The sequence below is a fragment of the Nicotiana tomentosiformis genome, chromosome 7, assembly GCF_000390325.3.
Source record: "Nicotiana tomentosiformis chromosome 7, ASM39032v3, whole genome shotgun sequence".
Taxonomy (NCBI): domain Eukaryota; kingdom Viridiplantae; phylum Streptophyta; class Magnoliopsida; order Solanales; family Solanaceae; genus Nicotiana; species Nicotiana tomentosiformis.
The window spans coordinates 111,712,526-111,732,646 of NC_090818.1; the positions used below are offsets into that span (position 1 = coordinate 111,712,526).

A 20,121-nucleotide genomic window follows, 5' to 3' on the forward strand; every position below is an offset into this window, starting at 1 on the left:
CACCAATTCCAATTACTTGGTGGCTTTCCAAACAGACCTTTTCCCTTTTAAGGATTTATAAATTTCCATTGTAACTTCAACGTTGAATCCAGTCAGAATTTTCAATTTTCTATCAAAAATTTGGAGCTAATTATCGCGAAAATTTAAAATAGATATCTTTTATTTTTGTTGCTGTTTTTAGGTGAAAGAAGCATTACATCACTTTAGCAATAGTATTTTTCAGTGGGTAATGACTGATTGTGATAGTCCAAAAAATCAAAACCAACTCACTTTGAACATTTATTTTCATATCTTTCATTAATATTTTAAAACTGATGCTAAGTCATTAATAATGTCACGAGATTTTAGAGATACCTAAACCACAAGCAACTGTCAAATATTTTTTAGCTTTTACGAGGTTGACTTTCTACCTCCATGTTCATGTATCTAATCTAATTTTATAAGCGCAAAGTTTTCATATATTTATTGATCGAAACCTACCCTCTCTCTCTTTTTTTTTTTTTTTCCTTTTATTTTCATTTCTTTCTATTTATTTGATTTTCTAAACAATTTGGTATCTGAAGCTCACTAATCTGGGATGAAGGTTAGTGAATAATGGTTAGTTAAACACCCTTCATCGAAAAATTATACCATATATAGGGGTCAAATATCAATTTTAAACATATATATAAATAAATAACCTTAGCAAAATTTATGGTTACGTTATTTTCACTAACTTGATTAATCAACCGATTGAGCGAGGTAAAGCGCTCTTAACTGAAATTCTTCAGTCCCATGTCTTGAATCCCATAAGCGAATTCATAATTTGAACTTATGGGTTCGAATTCCCGGATCTACCACAACGCATGTGATTTATTGGGTTTGAAATTTAATTATTTATAGTTAATTAATGAATTTATATATATAAGATCTGAGACAAAGCTAATGGGTTCGGACAAACCTGTATATTTAACTCCACGGCTACCCAGTTGAATCTGAAATATATGAACCATCCAGAAGCGGACATACACTATAGGTTGAGGGGTCACCAACACCCGAAAATTTCGGTAAAAACTCTATGTATACTTACAAATATCTTCAAGTAATAGTCAGATATTACCATAGGTCCTAGTATCAATCTTTATGAGCAGTAATAAATTTATATTAAATGTCATGATACTTCACGACCGTCAAATCCTGGGTCCGAGTCTGGAACCATCCCACTACATTTATGATGATATGGTCTACTTATTTGTTTCTAATTGCATCATCAGCTAACAAAAACATCCAATCAATGCTCTTGGAAAAAACAACCTTAATGCAAGCTTTTTGTCTGATAGCTTCTGGTCAACTATTTCCTTTTTGTTTCTTTCTTGGTTATGGAGTAGTTTATTTTAGAGAAGTCATGCTCCATACTGCATTTTATAGTACTATAATAGTAGTTTACTAACGTAAGTAGACCAAATATACTGCTCTTTTCTGTAAATTTCACAGGTCGTAAGTACGACTTTTGTGGCTAATTTGCCAATTTTTTCTTTTATCTTTTTTTTGGGGTTTCATTTTTCAACTCAAGAATGGATTAGATTAACAAAGAAAACGCGTAGAGAGTTTGTGACAAATGATGAGTACAATTGACTATCTCCATTCTTGGGCCAATTGCTTTCTGTTTAGAATACACAAAGGATTAATTTTGAAAATTTCAACTTGAAATTTCCAATGGATTCCTGAAAAGGAGCGTAGCCTTTCGGCTACGGGTTCAGCTGAACTTATAACTTTCGATATGAAATATGAATTTATATGTAAAAAAACCCCTACTAAAATCTCAATAAATATTAGATTTGAACCAATAATTTTAACAGTACAATAAATTCAATGCTAAAAATCTTAAAAGCTAAACCCATTAAATTTAAATTCTGTATTTGCCTCTAATTTTAGATCCTAAATCCTGCAATAATTTTTCAGGCCCTTGTATTACACAAGTCGCGACGAAAAATGACAAAAATATTGTCATTTAATTTTCTGACGTGACCCCAACTTGCTTAAGATTGAGACGTTATTTTATTGTCATTAATCAAATTGAAAGTTGATACCAAACTAACCAGATGATGATAAGTGATAAAGAAACCTGAACAGTTTAGTTAGACAACTTGGTCAACTAAAATCATTCAAGATGAAATAAAAGAGCAAAGAAAATAAAGCAGCAGTTTGAAATGGTAAAACAAAATCAGTAGTCAACTTTCTATTTCCAACAACAATCTATTGCTTGTTTGAGAAACCAAACTTATGGATATGAGGAATAAAAAGAACTCCACCAGATTTTCAACTTCAACTTTTCCTCTCTTGGTCACTTCAATTACTTTTAGCATTATGCCAATATTCTGATTCCACATACATTCTTCTAACTTGTTCAAGACAAAACATCAATCTTGAAAAGTTAAAAGTGCAGCCGGGTGCACAAAGCATCTCACGTTCATGCAGGGTCCACGGAAGGGCTGCACCCAGGGAGGTGTAATGTAGGCAGCCTACCTGATGCAAGCATCAATCTTGAATAGTTGAAACTAGAAAATAAGTATGGTATAAATTCGACCAACGCGTCATATCTATTGAGGTAAAATTTTGTGAAATGGAACTCCAGAATGTATACAAGGAGCACCATCTGTTACAAAACTTACCATGTCCTAATAACATTTGAATGTAGAAGAGGCAGGGGTTGTTATAAGTTTATTGGCAATTTTACAATCTCTGGATCAAGAAACCTCAGCCTCGCTATCTTTTATCGAGCAGCCTAGACTGTATACTATAAACACTACTGCTAAAATTGGGTAAACAACGGTTAACAGCAAAATTAGCTCGATTTTTTCTATGTACTTTCTTTTTTTCCTGATTTCTGAGGGTAAAATATAAAAATTCCTGTGTCTAGCTGATTTACAACGATGATTTCCATATCCTTCCTTCGAAGGACAAAATGATAATTGAAACATCATCATGGTACTTCCTACGATCTCCTTGAGGTATATCGAGCAACTCATGGAAGTTCAATCCTGCAAAATCCAAAACCAAAATTTTGTTTAGAACGATTGCTATGAGAAATTAGTACTTAGCAAATCTCACAGGCAAAGATTCTGAGTGTTTGTAATTACCAGCTTTCTTAGCAGCTCTGAATAACACTTCTTCGACGAGATGTTGTGCAGGATCTCCCTCGGGGAATATAGACATAAAGGTCTCTACTTCTGAGACTGCTTCTTCATTTGTGAAGTATTGGTAAAGACCATCAGATGATAAGATCAAAAATCTGTCTCTCGAACCAAGAGTGTGGTGGTAAAGCGATGGTAAACAGTTGATGTAAGGCGAATTCCCAATGTAGTTAATTCTGAACATCTCTAGAAGTGCATTATTCCACTTGGGCTGTAAAATCACAGAAGGGGAAAAGACATTAACATAAGGCTAAAAACAATCTTCAAAAATCAGGCATCAATATGATCAATGATACAAGGACAGCCCGGTGCACTAAGCTCCCGCTATGTGCGGGGTCTGGGGAAGAGCCGGACTACAAGGGTCTATTGTACGCAGCTTACCCTGCATTTCTACAAGAGGCTGTTTCCACGGCTCGAACCCGTGACCTTCTAGTCACATGGCAACACCTTCAATATGATCACTGATAGAGTGTAAAATCAAGATTAGTACCTGTTTGAGATATCCTGCCCCGAAAGCTCGAGTAACTTTCAAGGAACCTTTCACTCTATCATTTTTAATCGCGAAAGGATCATCCAAATGCTCACTTCTAATCCTAATTACTTCCTGCAATCATTCACAAGATAAGCACAACATAAACATATGAAACAGACAAAATACAAACGTTTTTCGTATAATTGCTCATTCAAATGGACTAAAATTTGTACCTCTTTAATAGATGTGCTATGATCCATAGTAAGTTGAGAAGGAATTAGATTATGTTTGCGATCAGATTCAGCTCGATAGAGTGCATCAATGCTATTTACACTCTGCTCATTTATCCTTTTCAATTTGCTAATAGAAATATCAGACTCAGGATTTTGAGCTAAAACAGCTCTACTATCTCCAACATTCAACAAATAAACATCCTGATCTTTAAGCAACATTACTAAAACACAAGATCCCATTAAAGCCAATTCAGGATTCTCCTTTACCATCATATCAGCAATCTCCAAATACGATGCCTCGGTTTTCCTCAACCCTTCAGATAAAGCCTTCAATACATCAGAATGGTCAACACCAACAACCCCATCAAGTTTCTCCCTCTGATCTAATTCTTGATTTTGAACAAAATGTTCCACCTTAAAACCCGAGTTTCTTAACGGAACAGTCTCGTTGCTCGTCGAATTCTTGGGGGTTTCTAACTTATCATTCCATAGCAATCCCTTGAGTTCTTTATAGACATTTGAATAAAGATTGTTTAACAGAAAATCAGTAGCATCAGGTCCATTAAATCCATCATATATCCCTACAAAAACCCAACCATGTTCCTCAGAAATCACAACATGTACTCTGTCTTCCCCTGCTTTACCTTGAGCCCATTGCACATTTTGGCCTCTAAATGAGTCATTTCCCTCATCATCATCATCAACCAAACTATTCTGACTACTCAAACTATTTCCAACATTACTATGATGACTATTACTCCCTTGAACATTAACTTCATTATTATTATTCTTCTCTACCAAATTCATTTCTTTATTAAACCCCAAAAAGGAATTTGACAACACTTTCTTTAAACTTTTAATTAAACCCCATTTCTTGGACTTGGGCTTGTACCTTTGGATATGATCATACTGGTTCTCCAACGGGCCCGAGGTGAAGCTCCGCTCAATCGGGCCGGACATGAATCCCCTCTCGATCGGGCCCGAGCAAGGGTACGTACTAGAAATACGGGCCGGGATAGGGCCTGAATGAATAGTAGAAGCTGCAAATGATGACCCTCTTGGGATTGGCTGAAGAGGAATGGATGAAAAAAACTGAGAGCTCTCAAAAGCTGATGCTTTATCACTATTGTGATTGTAAGCGGAAAAGTCAACGATGGCCGTTGACAAAGGAGTGGAGGTGTTAGCAGAGATGGAGGCGCCGGAGATTGTACGGAACGCCGCCGTCGGGCAGCTGCTAGCGCTGGAAATAGTGGTGGTAGTAGAAGAAGAAGACGAATCATCGGAAAACAGGTGGGGTTTTGAATACGGGTCGGGTCGAATATAGCAGAAAGAATGACCCAAACCTTCATCAAGTGGATCAGTTATGTTCATAGCTATATCATGATGTCTTTTTGAGATTTCTCCAACATCTCCCGCAAAACAAAGATTCAACTTTCTCACTCCGTTACCCATTTTGAACAAATAAATAAAAAATATTCAAATACAGAGATTTTTTACAGGTGATTGTTGTTCATCAAATATTCACAACAACGGTGAGAGAATAAGAAGAAAAAATTGTTTGAAAGTTCAGAGGAAAACTGGCAAGAGGATTTAAATGGAGAAGAGGAAAGAGAAAGAGTTAACTATTGATATAAGAAAAAAAGTAAGAATAATATTTTAATTGAATTTATTTTTTTTATTTGATACTGGTTTGGGTGGGCAGTTCACTAATTTTATTTTTTAAAATATTTATTCTTTGTTTATTTGGGTGGGGCGTTGACATTTAATACTATAAGGTTTTGTTTGATTCTTTTTGTTTTTATTTTGGGCGGTGGGTGAGAACTGAGAAGTCAAGGGGTTTTGTTTTTGTGGGGGGGGGGGGGGGGGAGTTTTAGGAGTTAAGGCTAAGGTATAAGCTAAAGCGTGTTTATTTCAGAAAGTCAAATGTAGCAACTTGAGGAATTTGAGAATATTGAATTGGGTCAAAGTAAAAGTTTAAATTTTATAACAGTAAAGAGAAGAAAAGTCGCATGATAACTGATAGATAATTGTGTCAAGAAAGAAAATAAAAAGGAGAAATAATTTTAGGTGCCACGTTTGCAAAAAATGAATCGTCCTGATCAATAATTATAGTGGAGTCATGATTTACACTAAGAAAGAGTTAAAATATAAATAATTAAATATATGAAAAAATTAAAGGGAATTAAATGTGTGTATATACAGAAAAAATTATCTACCTGTTTGTCCAAGCTTCGTCAAAAGCGTTTTTTTTTTTTTTAAAGTACTTTTTTTTTATTTTACAATTAAGGTGTTTGACCAAGTTTTTGAAAGAAAAAAAATATTTTTGAGGAGAAGCAGAAGCAGTTTTGGAGAAATAGAAAAAAGTAGTTTCTCTCCAAAAGTACTTTTGAAAAAAATATACTTAGAAATAGTTTTTTAAAGTTTGGCCAAACACTAATTGCTGCTCAGAAGTATTTTTCAAATTAATTAGCCAAACACAAACTGTTTTTCACCAAAAGTACTTTTGAGAAAAACAATTCTCAAAATAAGTTTATTTGCCAAATTGACTATAACTATACAATGTAATTTTCTAACTAAAGAATATTAATAGACACCCTTTAGACAAAGGTGGCTTCCGCAACGGCCAATCGTATATCCTCATCTTTATAGTTTCGTTAATAATATATCAGTATTCAATTGAATAATTCATTTAAAATTTAATTTGACTTAGAGATTATATAAGCAGTCACGGTATTAATTTAGTAATTAATTTTTTTTTCGTTTGATAAAATAAACATCTTATAAAAGAATTAAAGTTCATTTCTTAAATTCTTTTTTCAAAGTTGTAATAAATCTAAAAAAGCTCAATACTAATTGCTGAACATTAGATCTAATCATTTTGTCAATTAAACTAATGAAATAATAAACTAACTATTACTGATTTATTTACCAATATGCCTTAACCTTTTATCCTTTTTTTTTTAACAAACATAGATTTTTCTATTTAACTTTTTAGAGGCCCTATATACACGTTTGTCATGGACTAATGCCCCCAAAAAAGTTAATAGATTTAAAAAAGAAAAGAAAAAAAGAATCAGAGTCAAATATAGGATTTGAGCTCTAGAAATGAAACTAGTTTGCTTATTTTTATTTTTCTTTTGCCATCTCCAACACTCAATATCTTTTGACTTTAACATTAATCACATTGTTATCTATAACAAAACAACTTTTATCCTAAGAAGTTACTCCACCATAAAAGAAACTAACTCCAATATTTATTAGGATAAAGGTGTCATTATAATTTGGATTCTTGTAATCCAACCTCTTTATGAAATCCAAGGAGATAAAATTGATCAGACAAACTTAAGAATAATTGACTTGTTAAACAAAACACAAATTATACTCCCTCTGGTCCACAATAAGTGATTTTTTGGCTTTTTTTGTGGTCCAAAATAAGTGATTTTTCCAGATTTCAAGAATCAATTAATTATTTTTTTCCTATACTGTCCTTGGAGTAAATAATGTTGGAGTATGTGTTAGAAGTGTTTATGTGAAAAGATAGTAAATGTTAATATAGTCAATTTTATTGCTAATTAATGTTAAAAGGTAAATTTCTTAATCTGTGCGAAAACAATCAAAAAATCACTTATTGTGGATCGGATGGAGTAATTAACAAGCTAGCATTATGGCCAACTACATCCCTCACAAGTCACAACAAAAAAGACATTAGGATTGCATCTGTCTATTGTCATCTTAGTCTTTAAGCATTCACTATAATGTTATCTATAATTATTATCATCCTATCTCTAGGAAGAGAAGTGGAAAAAAAGGAAAAACTAATTACTCAAGTTCAAGAAAAATGAACATTAATCAAGTCAGATTTTTGTAATCTGATTTTCAAGTTTCTTTTGTTTGTCTTTATTGCTTGGTAATAAAGATTTGATTTCCCTAAAGACATCACATTATGAATGTTTCTAACAAACAGATTAGACCGTAGGTAAGTGAGAAAGATGACCTTTTTCACACTCATAAGATTGCAAGCCGTTTTAATAATTATATTTGACTTTTTTTATTGGTGTACACAAAACAAATTGCAAGCTATATGAACAAAACGGAGCTAGAACTTTATACAAGGGGATTCAAAAATATCATACTTAGGGTTTGAACATGTGAATTAAAGCAAATTTTGAACTCCTTTGCGATGTTATTAGAATTTTTTCGTTTCGACAAGATTCAAGAGCTAATATATAACACCAAAAAATGAGTTTACTTATCTGTACCGTATAATTTTTAGCAAAGAAATGAAAATTCAATTGGACTCACTTCCTCTATTCTTTTCTAAGTTCAATTGTTAACATTCGCAGATTGATCACGAATGTTTATGATTTAGCATTATGAACGAAAAAAGAAAATGAATAAACAAACATTATAGTCAATGGGTGTATATAGCTCATTACTTAAAACTCACCAATCAAAAAGCAGAAAATGAGAATTTCTCAAGGAATTAGCGGCAGTTTTCAAAAGTACAAATACAGTAATCTACTCTATTTTTTGCTCCAACAATTAGTTTTGGGTGTATTTTTGTCTTTTATTTAATTGTTTGACTTTTAAATAATTATTTTTTATATTATACCCCATGAGATTAGTGGACTGATTGGGAATGAGCAAACCAACCTGTGTGTTAATGGACTAAAAAAATGTATCTTAACTCAACAAAGCTCTACTTCCTTTCTAGGAAGATGGCAATATGTAGTATATGAGTCAAATTTTACTTGTCAATTAGTATGTGTTTACTTCTATAAAATTAGTCTTTTTCACTTTTTTGTTGAATATTGCAACTTCAGCTTATATACCATATAATGTCAAAGTTCTAGCTAGTCGCACCATAAATTCCTTGAATTTTCTATCTTCCTCTATTTCACTATTCAAAGGACGCCCCCCTATGAGAAAGTCACGAGTTAGAAAAGAAAATTTGAACTTATTAGAGGGAATGTATGATTATTTGAGACTTTATATTCTTCTAATATTTGTTTATTTAAATTTTCTCTTTTATTTCATTGAATATTCCTCGTTGCTTATCGTCAGTAATTATCCTAGTGCGTGCTTAGCACGAAATATGATATTAATTTTCAAATGAAGGTTTCTATATAGTTTTATTAATGCTGCCTTTTATTTTTGACTTTGTGAAAGAGTTGACCAATTTGACAAGTAGTTGAGAAGGAAGAGCCATAGTACTGCTTTCCACCCTCTGATTTTTCTTTTAGTTCAGCAGAGAATAATAATTGGTCTCAGTTGTAACTTGCAATAATAAATGATTGCTAATAATAGATAAAAAAAAAACTATAAATATCTTTCAATAAAAGGAGTTATGGGCAGAAATGAAACAATCAAGCAGAGAGAACTAAATAAAGGTTAAGAGAGGAAGAAACGAATTTATATATTCCCACTTGTTCCGAATATTTATTGTTTTGACAAATTGGATTTGTTTGAAATATGTGAATTTTGAGAGAAATAAGAATTCGTTTATTACCTTTTTCAAATCTAATATTAATGCTCTAATTAGTAGAGCGTTAATTAAGTTAGGAAGAAACAAATGATACTTTAAGAATTATTTTATGATTATAGTTATTAAATATATTTTCTGAGGAGTTCGCAAAAACCTTAAATTTACATAATATGGATCCGGAGAAGTGTCAACGATTAAAAAAAATAAAACTGATGATTAGACGATAGTGCTCTTACCCGAATTAATAAAGAGAATGAATAGGAGAAATAAAGCAGAAGAAAGAAAAGCAGAAAAAGAAGCACAAACTGAACAATTTAATATTTACTGCCTAGAATATATAAAATCTATATACTAAATATTTGAAGATGACATTTAATAATGGAAACTACTAGACATGCCTTTGTCATTAAGTTCGCTGACTTTCTAGTTTTCTGAAAAGTGAATTAGTGGGTGGAAAACAAAAATTATGAAATTGTGACCCAATAATATCTCATATACAGTACTTATTTTCTACATAAATGACCAAAGGCAGAATTATATTTTATTGAAAAATAAATAAAAATCATAAAATTAAATTTTGCAAGATTTTATTTGCAATGAATGCAGAGAACGTATGTTTGAACAGCTATCGTCAATCAAACATGGAAAGGTGATACAAGAAATTACAATTATTGCATATCGAAAGGTTATATAAAATTTATTTTTAGTTTATATATTATTGTAAATATATCAAATTTGTACGAAATTTATTTTTAATTTGTATGTTGTTATACCATACAAATTTGTATATTGCTGCTATCACTTAATCCTACACAACTAACTGGGTCAATTTCCCTTCTTATATGCGATAATATTGGACTTGTTTAAGGAATTCATGGTGCTAGCACTAGGTGATGGTCATTGCTCTTCTTTCCCTTTAGCTATTGAGCAAATAACTCGTTAAACTAAAAAGAGTACACGCCCAAAAAGTAGCTTTATAGTATTGATTTAGATTTGGCTTTAATTATGAGAAAGTTGATGGAATAAAGGTTTTCACTTCGACAAAATCTCTAATAAATCATTTTGATTAATTACTATTATCCCTTAGCTTTCTCTTCTTTTTTTTAAAGATGTTAGGCTCTGAATTTCTAATTTTTATTTTTCATTGTCTTAATTATATGAGCAATTGACTAATAATTGATCACATGGCTAACTCATATATTTTTGGTCGGCAATCTTTGCAGATTGCAACTCATTAAAATAAGAGTAATATTAAGCGCAAGTCCGGAAAAAAAATATATTAAACAAATATCCAGTCTCTTTTTAAATATTCATAATTTATGACGGTGACAACTAAGGAAATGTTACAAGCAATTAAGGCAGCAAAGAAATAAGGAAAGAGGAGAGGGAAAAAAAAAGGAAAAGAATGTAACTAAATTTCCTAATTTAAGGCATTAATAATAGATTGTATATAATTTGTAAGTAACCCTTGTTTAGGACGGTTAATATACAAAACTAAGACAATTTTGGTAAATAAGTTTCAAATATTGCATAAGAAGAAAAAAACTCTTGAAGTTATATCTGCATTACACAAAAATTTGCAAAGTGTACCCGCTCGGTTCTAAAGTAGTTCAATCTCTTCAATACAACTTCAGAAGTTCGAATCTTAAGTAGTTCAATCTATTGAATAAAACTTAAGATTTCGAATCTTAAGTTCTGAAACATAAACTTGTTTTTCGAATTTTAACAATCTAATAGACGATTCAATATCCAAATCTACTCAGAATAAACTCAAATCTGAAACATAAATTTCAAATATCATAAAGAACAAGAATAAATTTAATAAATCTATTTTGCAACTAATAAGAAGAAGAAACTCTAAGCACAAAGAAGAAGAAAACGACAATAGAGAAGAAGAGAAAAGTATATGTATCTGAAATTGTCTAAAAATTAAGTATCAATAAACCTTTTTACAAAAATGGGTATAAATTCAATGAGTGACGTAAAACTGGGCGCCACATAAAATTTTTACTTAACTGCTAGGGATATAAGATTTGAGCCTTCAATTTTCAGCCCAAAGGGCTAATCAAAGATTTGTGGACCAAAGTCCAAACTAATGCATATGATCGACAATCTCAATGAAGAACAGTGGCCCAATAATGCTGGATAAGGAAAGATATATAGTCTTTTAATGAATAGATTTTTACATGGTAGGCCTTTATTCAAGACCCAGGAAAGCCAAAAATCTTGCTCTTCTAACAAGTCTGGCCTGGAGATTGGCAGTTTTGTAACAAAGGCACATTATGGTCTATAAACAAAAACTCCACCCTTGGCCCCATCTTAGAAGTTGCATAGAAGGTCCCTTAAATATAAGGGATAATGACACAGTTACCCATAAAAATAAAATTATTTACCCTTAACTACCTATTTATTTTTTTACCTATCAAACTAATTACATTTCCTACCCATAGTAGTTTTTGCGGGGAATTTTCTCTTTTTTCTCCAATACTTTTTTATTTCTATGCTTCTTTTCTTTTCTTTTTATCCTTTTTTTCTTTCTTTTCTCCTTTTCCTTTTCTCGTTTTCTTCTCATTTTTTTCTTTTTTCCTTTTCTAATTTCATTTAACTTATTTTTTTATATTCTTTTTCTCTTCATAATCTAATTTCATTTACTGTTTTCACTATTTTTATTTTATTTTTTTTATACAATAAGAAAAAATAATTGATATAGTAAATATTTGTCCACCTTTTTAAAAAAAAAATATAACTAGTATAATATACCTTTTATATTTTTTCTCATTTTTTAAATTCAATTATTAAACTGAAATAATATCAGTTGTCACTTGATCTAATTCACTGAATATCATATTGACTGCTGCCGAGCACCATAAATTACGTAATCAGATTCTAAGAATCAACACGTGATTGACATGCAAACCTTGATCTCCTTCCCTATAAATATCAGTACGCACTCTACCATTAACAGTAACACAACCAGTTATGGAGCAAGAAAACATAATCTACGTCCGTCAAATCTCCATATATACTAGTTAGAATAGAAATGATAATAAAGTTTTGGAAAATGCAATAAAAGTATAAGTAGCAAAAAAGACTTCTAGTACCATATGATACCAATATGGTATACATATATACCGACAGAGTATATGATTGCTCTAGAATATTGCTACAACTATCTGCGACTATACTATTGTACCAAAATATTTTTATGCAATAAAAGTATGAGAAAATTATATGCTCGCATTGCAAGCTAAATATTCGCAATGTAACTTGCTCATTCCGTATACTAACAGGGTATATAGTTGTATGGGGTCGTTCCAATAATTTTTTATAACTATAAAAACTACTACATAGTACACATAATCTATGTCCCTCGGCACAAAAAAATTCCAGCACTGCAAATCATGTTCATATAAATAATTTCAAAATAGTAATCACTTAAAAATACAGCTAAAACAACCAAAAAATATTCAAACTACCATATGATACCAATATGGCATATAACTATACCAACATGGTATACAACTTTACTGATTAATTTCCGGCAACTGTATGACTATACTACTATTACATAACACACATGCATAAATAGAAAAATAAAAAAATACTGTATTTTAAGATATTGTACTATATTACTATTATTAAAAGAAAAGCAAATAGTGTACCAATTAAATACAGCTAATACAACCAAAAAATAATTCAACTGCCATATGATACCAATATAATATATAACTATACTAATATGGCATATAGTTGTACGGGGTCATTCCAATAACTGCATATAACTATAAAAACTATTACATAATACACAAAATCTATGTCCATAGGTACAAGAAAATCCAACACAGCAAAACATGATCATATAAATCATTTCAGAATAGAATTCACTTTAAAATGCAGCTAAAACAACCAAAAAATATCCCAACTACCATATGATACCAATATGACATATAATTATACCAATAGGGTATACAGTTCTACTAATTAATTCCATGCAACTATATATGACTATACTACTATTACATAATACACATGCATAAAGAGAAAAATAAAAAAAATAGTGTACCACATATTAATATAAGAATGTATTTTAAGATATTGTACTATAATACTATTATATAAAACTAACACATAAAGAAAAAATCAAAATAATTATATAATATACATGCATAAAGGAAAGTTAAAAATAATTCAATATACTGTACTATTCTACTATTACTAAAGAAAAATCAAATAGTGTACCAATTAAATATAGCTAATACAACCAAAAAATATTCCAGCTAACATATGATACAAGTATAGTATATAGCTATACCAACATGGTATAAAATTATCACGACCCAAAATTCAACTAGTCGTGATGGCACCTAACCCAACCCACTAGGTAAGCTAACTTTCAATTATCCAATTTCAATAATAATTATTAAAGCAATTTAAGTGAATAAACATCTTAATCTTATACATCCCCCAAGAATTGATAGTACAAATCATGAGCTTCTAAGAATAGAGTATACAAAACGAAAATGAAATAAATACATATTTTTTTTGAATAATACATAAACAGAGCTTTTATAAAATCTAAGGCTACCCTGAACAAGAGGCAGCTACAACAGGAACGCAGGTACATCTTCAAGTCCCACAACTATCGAGCACAACAACAACAACAGCCAACATCTGCATGCAATATGCAGAAGTGTAGTATCAGTACAACCGACCCCATGTACTGAGTAAGTAACAAACCTAGCCGTAGGTTGAAAGTAGTGACGAGCTTCTACCAAGGTCGGGTCCACAACCAGTAGTCCACAATAACATAAAGCAAATAATACTAGAAGTAACTCAGAGATAAAATGCTCAAACAAATCATGATTTCAAAAAATACAAATAGTTCTTCCTTACAAATACATCAGTGAAAACCCAAATCGTTTGCCGAAATTGCCAAAAATATGAATAGTTTGAAAACAATAATTTCTCCCAAAAATCTTTTCAATAATAAACAAGATGTTGCATTTTCCTTCCGGATAACCCGTGTAAAACAAATTCATCACTATGCCCATCTGTAAAAAATATGTGTGAGAAATCATGAATGATGTGATGTAGTACAGCATGAGGAAATACCTCCCTATGCCTGTATGTCATGTGTGCATGCCAATGCGATGCAACTCAGTGATAAAATCATAAACAACCCCTCGGGCAAAACATCACTCATATACAGTTCCTCGGGCAAACCTCGCAGTCACTCGTGCCACTCGGGCATACCTCACAATCACTCTTGCCACTCGGGCATACCTCACAATCACTCATGCCTCCCAGTCACTCAGCACTCGGCACTCGCACTCAGTAGGTACATGCGCTCACTTGGGGTGTGTACAGACTCCGGAGGGGCTCCTTTAGCCCAAGCGCTATAATCTGTACGGACAACTCACGTGTTGTATGGACAACTCACATGATATAATAATAAAGTATGCTGCAGGCGGGCAACCCCGATCCACACTCATCTTCACAATCAGACCCTCGGCCGATATCAAACATGCTGCGGTGTGCAGCCCGATCCCATAAATATGTAACATGCTGCGGCGTGCAGCCCGATCCCATAAATATCCTCACAAATCAGGCCCTCGGCCTCACTCAGTCATCAATCTCTCCAGTCTCTCGGGCTCACAATGTCATGAAAAATAGCCCAAAAATGATGATATGATGTATCAATAAATAACAACAGAGACTGAGATATGATATGCAATGAAATGAATATGACTGAGTATGAATTTCAATTTAACATAATAATTCACAGCAATATGACCTCTGTGGGTCGCAATAATACTGGCACATAGCCTCAACATGATTTTAATATGCTTTTTGGCTCCATTTCTTTAACACATAAAATTGTATGGAAAATATCAAGATTATTTAACTATAAAATTCCACAGAAATAATTACGTCACAATTTCTATAGTGCACGCCCACACGGCCGTCACCTAGCATGTGCGTCACCTCCCAATAATTCACAAAAATACATATATTCAGGGTTCATACCCTCAACTCTAAGATTAGAAGAGTTACTTACCTCGAACAAGTCAAATCCAATGTCGAGCAAGCTAAGCAATGCTCCAGAAATTCCATTCTGCGCGTATCAACTTCCAAACGACTCGAATCTACCACAATTAATTTGATTCAGCCCACAAAAATGATAGGAATTAATTCCATATCAAAATACTAAAATTTTTCAAAAATCAGAAATTGCGACCCAAAAATCACTCGTGGGGCCCACGTCTCGAAATCTGACGAAACTCACAAAATACGACAACCCATCCAATTATAAGTTCAGCCATATTAATTTTACTTAAATCCGACTCCAAATCGGTATTCAAACTTGAAAAATTCGTTTCGTGACATTATAGAAATTTTCCTCTATTTCTCTTGAAGATTCAATAATCTTACACAAAAAATGAAGATTAATTCATGGAATATAATCACAAGGGAGTTAAGAACACTTACCCCAAGATGTGTGAAAAATTTCCTCTCCAAAATCGCCTAACCCGAGCTCCAAAATCCGAAAATGGGTGAAAAATGTCGAACCCTCGAACTTAAAGGATTCTGCCTAGCACTTTCGTACCTGCGGAGGGTATTTGCGCACCTGCACCTCCGCTTGTGCAAGAAAAATATCGCATTTGCGAAATTCACTTGCCTACGTAGTTTGCGCATTTGCGAGGAAAACCTCGCATTTGCGAGGCCGCATCTGCGGGAAAGACATTGCAGATGCGAAACTCCTCAGCTTCCAGCCATCTCGCTTCTGCGCGAACCTTCCGCATTTGCGCTCATGCAGGTGCGGAATTTCCCTCGCACCTGCGACCAATGCCTCACGGTCCCTGCCCGCATCTGTGCTTGCCAAGCTCGCTTCTACGAGCTTGCACTTGCGATGGAATTTTCGCAGGTACGATAGCATCAGATGGCAGAAACTTCAGCTTTTTATCCTAAGTCCGAATTGATCCGTTGGCCATCCGAAACTCGCCCGAGCCCCTCGGGACCCCGTCCAAACATACCAACAAGTCCCATAACATAACACGGACCTATTCGAGGTCTCAAATCGCACCTAACAATATTGAAACAATGAATTACACTTCAATTCAAAATCAACGAATTTTGAACTTTCAAATTCTATATCTCGTGCCGAAACACATCAAATCAATCTAGAATGACTTCCAATTTTGCACACAAGTCACATTTCACATTACAGACCTATTCCAATTTCCAGAATGGGATTCTGACCTCGATACCAAAAAGTCAAACCCCCGGTCAAACTTCTCAAAAATTCAACTTTCGGCAATTCAAGCCAAATTTCACTACGGACCTCCAAATAATTTTCCGGACATGCTCCTAAGTCCAAAATCACCATACGGAGCTATTGGAATCATCAAAATTCGAATCCGAGGTCGTTTACCCATAAGTCCGCATCTAGTCACTATTTTAACTTATGCTTTAAATCTTTGAACTAAGTGTTCCAATTCTTTCCAAAACCTCACTGGACCCAAAACAATTACCCCGGCAATTCACACAACAACGACTGTAAAGTACAATTTGAGAAGTAAATGGGGAAACTGGGTTGTAATGCTCAAAACGACTGGTCGGGTCGTTACATTCTCCCCCACTTAAACATATGTTCGTCCTCGAACTTGCCAAGAGTTGTTTCCAAGCCATCAAATCACTGTTCCATCTTACCACACATGTACCCGGGGGTGAACCCATGTTACCCTATCCCACATAGGCTTGACTACACAATGCAACTGAAAATCATTGATTTAACCTTAGCCCATAAATCTTGGAGTTTAATTTCCAACCTTTAGAATTTCTTTCAGGACACAAATCTTACATTTACACACTGTATAAGTCCGAACAAGTTGCATCGAGCTATAACTATAACCCCAGATATAATCAACCAACATATTACACAACTCGCATGCTCGTAGCACCATTCCTGATCGCAGTGACTACTCCAAAACCAACCGCATACTAGTATTAAACCCATATCGAACTAAATCGCATCCAAAAACCTTCGTACACTGTTGATAATAATTGAAACATGCGAAATTCCATGACCACTTACCAGATCAACAAGTCACGGAGCTCTCTCGCCCCAACCGAAACCATAATCACTTTCTGAGCCGACTCTCAATATTATACTCCCGAATATACCGAAATCAAACCTGATAGTACCCATTCTAGGCCCAATGACCTTATTTTATTAAACACAACTATTTCCACAGATATGCCTCACCAATATAACTCAGAGCCACAACTCGTGCCATCCGTGCACCAATACGCAACAATTCAAATGTACCCAGTCATGGAAAATGACTCAAATGAGAGAACTGCCTTGCCAGATTAACAAGTACCACCACAACGAAATGCTGAAAATTTATTATACACCGTAGAACCATCACCCGATTCTAACACAAGGTTCATATTATATTCCCAGAGCCACCCTGCTCCAAATTAATAACGACAGAGAGGCAATTGACAAAAATACCACACAAAACCTGAAAGGACATAACCATTACGCTATCGATCATGTAATACCCAAATACTCATCACCCTCAAATTTCGCTATAAAGCTCAAATAGAACCGCACCATCTGTGCACATAACTAATGAATCACAATTCCTCGTAGAATAAAGAAGTAACTCACAGATCATCTTAGAACACGAATAAGTTCAACATCAATCGAATGACACATCCCTCAACAATAGCAGTATGGAGCCAAATATTCCGGCTCGGTGTAGAATACACATCTTAATTGGGCCTACCAATGGACCGCCAAATCAACTCGGGTTACCCACAAATAGATAAAAATTCTTCCGAAAATCCATAATGACTGAATCATAACACATTCTATCATCTGGCTAGCTCCGGCCACAACTTCACAGTCCACAACCATGAAGCAATCTGCTCATGAGAACTCCCAATCTCCAAATCCATATAACACGTGAATCACCATATTTGATTCCATCTCCACCGACCGAATGTCTAACACCTCTCTCATACACAATCATCCTATGAGAAATACTTTAAATATTCTTCCGTGCCACTTGGCAAAATTTGAATATCAGCATTCTATCAACCGTGTGAGTACCGTAATACTAATTTATACATCCGTAAGTCAAAATACAATGCACCTTCTGAAGTCCGCCCCTCTCTCATACCTTTTTTTTTCTTCATACAACACCAAGTAGTAATAATATTCATCTAGTTATTTGAAACCGTCCATGTTGTCCAACATTAGTTACCTTCTTTTCAAGACTGTACTGCCACCTTGTACATGAAAATCTAGCTTTCGTACAACACATAACATCTATCTTGCCATCATGTGAAAAGCACAAGAATCTTATTATCAACTTTGAGTCACCAATAATTTACATACCATTTTAGTTAGAAACCTTTCTCTTGCTTCTTTCCAGGAGGAAATCACAATTCACAACACGTTCTCCACACCGGTAGAAACCATCAAGAATACTTTGGAATCCATTTGCACATAATCAAGCCCTTAAAACTAAATTTTTCTAACTCGACCAAGCCACGCAGGTCGCCAAGTCCAGGTGTATTGCCACAAAGCACCTGTAGAAATCCCCACATCATAAGCACCCAAAGAACCGATCATATCCATTACCATACTGATCCAACCTACTACCCAGTTGTCTTATTTTCTCCGAGTCCCTTCCGAATTTGTCTTCAGATTGATACTTCTTCTTGCTAAAATACCACGATCTTTAACCACAACTCACCCTACAAACCTTAGCATAGAACCACAACGCCCTACGACCCATAAGCAACTGTATTTTTCTTAAGCACCTTCAAAAATACCACAACTATAACACTCACTCTGAGAATACCTTATGTTAATTTGAAATTGTTCTTCTTACCCTCCTTATACAAAAATGTAGAATCCTTAGTCATATAGAATTTTCGCAAGTCCAAGCACCATCAAACGCAAATCTCAGATTTTATCCATACATAAGTCCGGAAACATTCTCAATTGCTACATATAATTCTCAAACCCACTGGAATCATTTTTTTCGGGAGTCACCCACTTTGCTCAAATCTAATTGCACCACCCAAATGGGCCAAAAGACACGTGCCCCATTAGCACCACAACACTCAAAGAAGTAACTATACTTTAACACCACATATCAAATTCATACTCCGTGCGCACTACATCATTCACCAATAACAACTCACTTATCCCGCTGATTTCATTTACTCATACGTGCAATATAATCCTTAACCAGGAATTTCCTTATTCGAGTCATCCTCGATCTCAACTTTTGCAAGTCATAGCTAACCCACAAGTATGCCTCAGACCAAAATTAAAATTTAACACCTAACCATGAAATCAAATTGTCAATAGCAGACTCTCCCACTTGGCTCAAAGCCATAGATTAAAACATTCCATAACTCACAATACCAATACTCTCTTACTGCCATAATACCACAGTCAGTCCAACGAAACTTCTTCCCAAGTTCATACAATGCCAACCATAAAAATACCTCAATCATTCGCTAAACTCGTATTCATCCTCTTAACACACAAGTCAACTTTCTCAACTAGATTAAGATTCAAATCTCCATCCATACACCCCGTCGGCAGAAAAGAAACTCTCTACTCATATATAAGGAACACAACCTAGGTAGATTACTCTCCAGGAGATAACCCACCCCCTAGCCTCAAATTGGCATCTTGTTATATCTTTTTGCAGTCACAATTACTATGCA

General features: G+C 33.9%; 1 protein-coding gene across 1 annotated transcript; it reads right to left on the bottom strand.

Moving 5' to 3' along the window:
* Positions 1–2,863: 2,863 nt before the first annotated feature.
* Positions 2,864–5,469, bottom strand: LOC104102447 (probable protein phosphatase 2C 4). Its single transcript, XM_009610152.4, has 4 exons — positions 3,879–5,469; positions 3,664–3,777; positions 3,120–3,384; positions 2,864–3,020 (listed from the first exon to the last, which is right to left on the bottom strand). Exons 1-4 carry the CDS (start codon positions 5,328–5,330, stop codon positions 2,905–2,907), a joined length of 1,947 nt encoding a protein of 648 aa, XP_009608447.1. The 5' UTR covers positions 5,331–5,469; the 3' UTR covers positions 2,864–2,904.
* Positions 5,470–20,121: the final 14,652 nt, after the last annotated feature.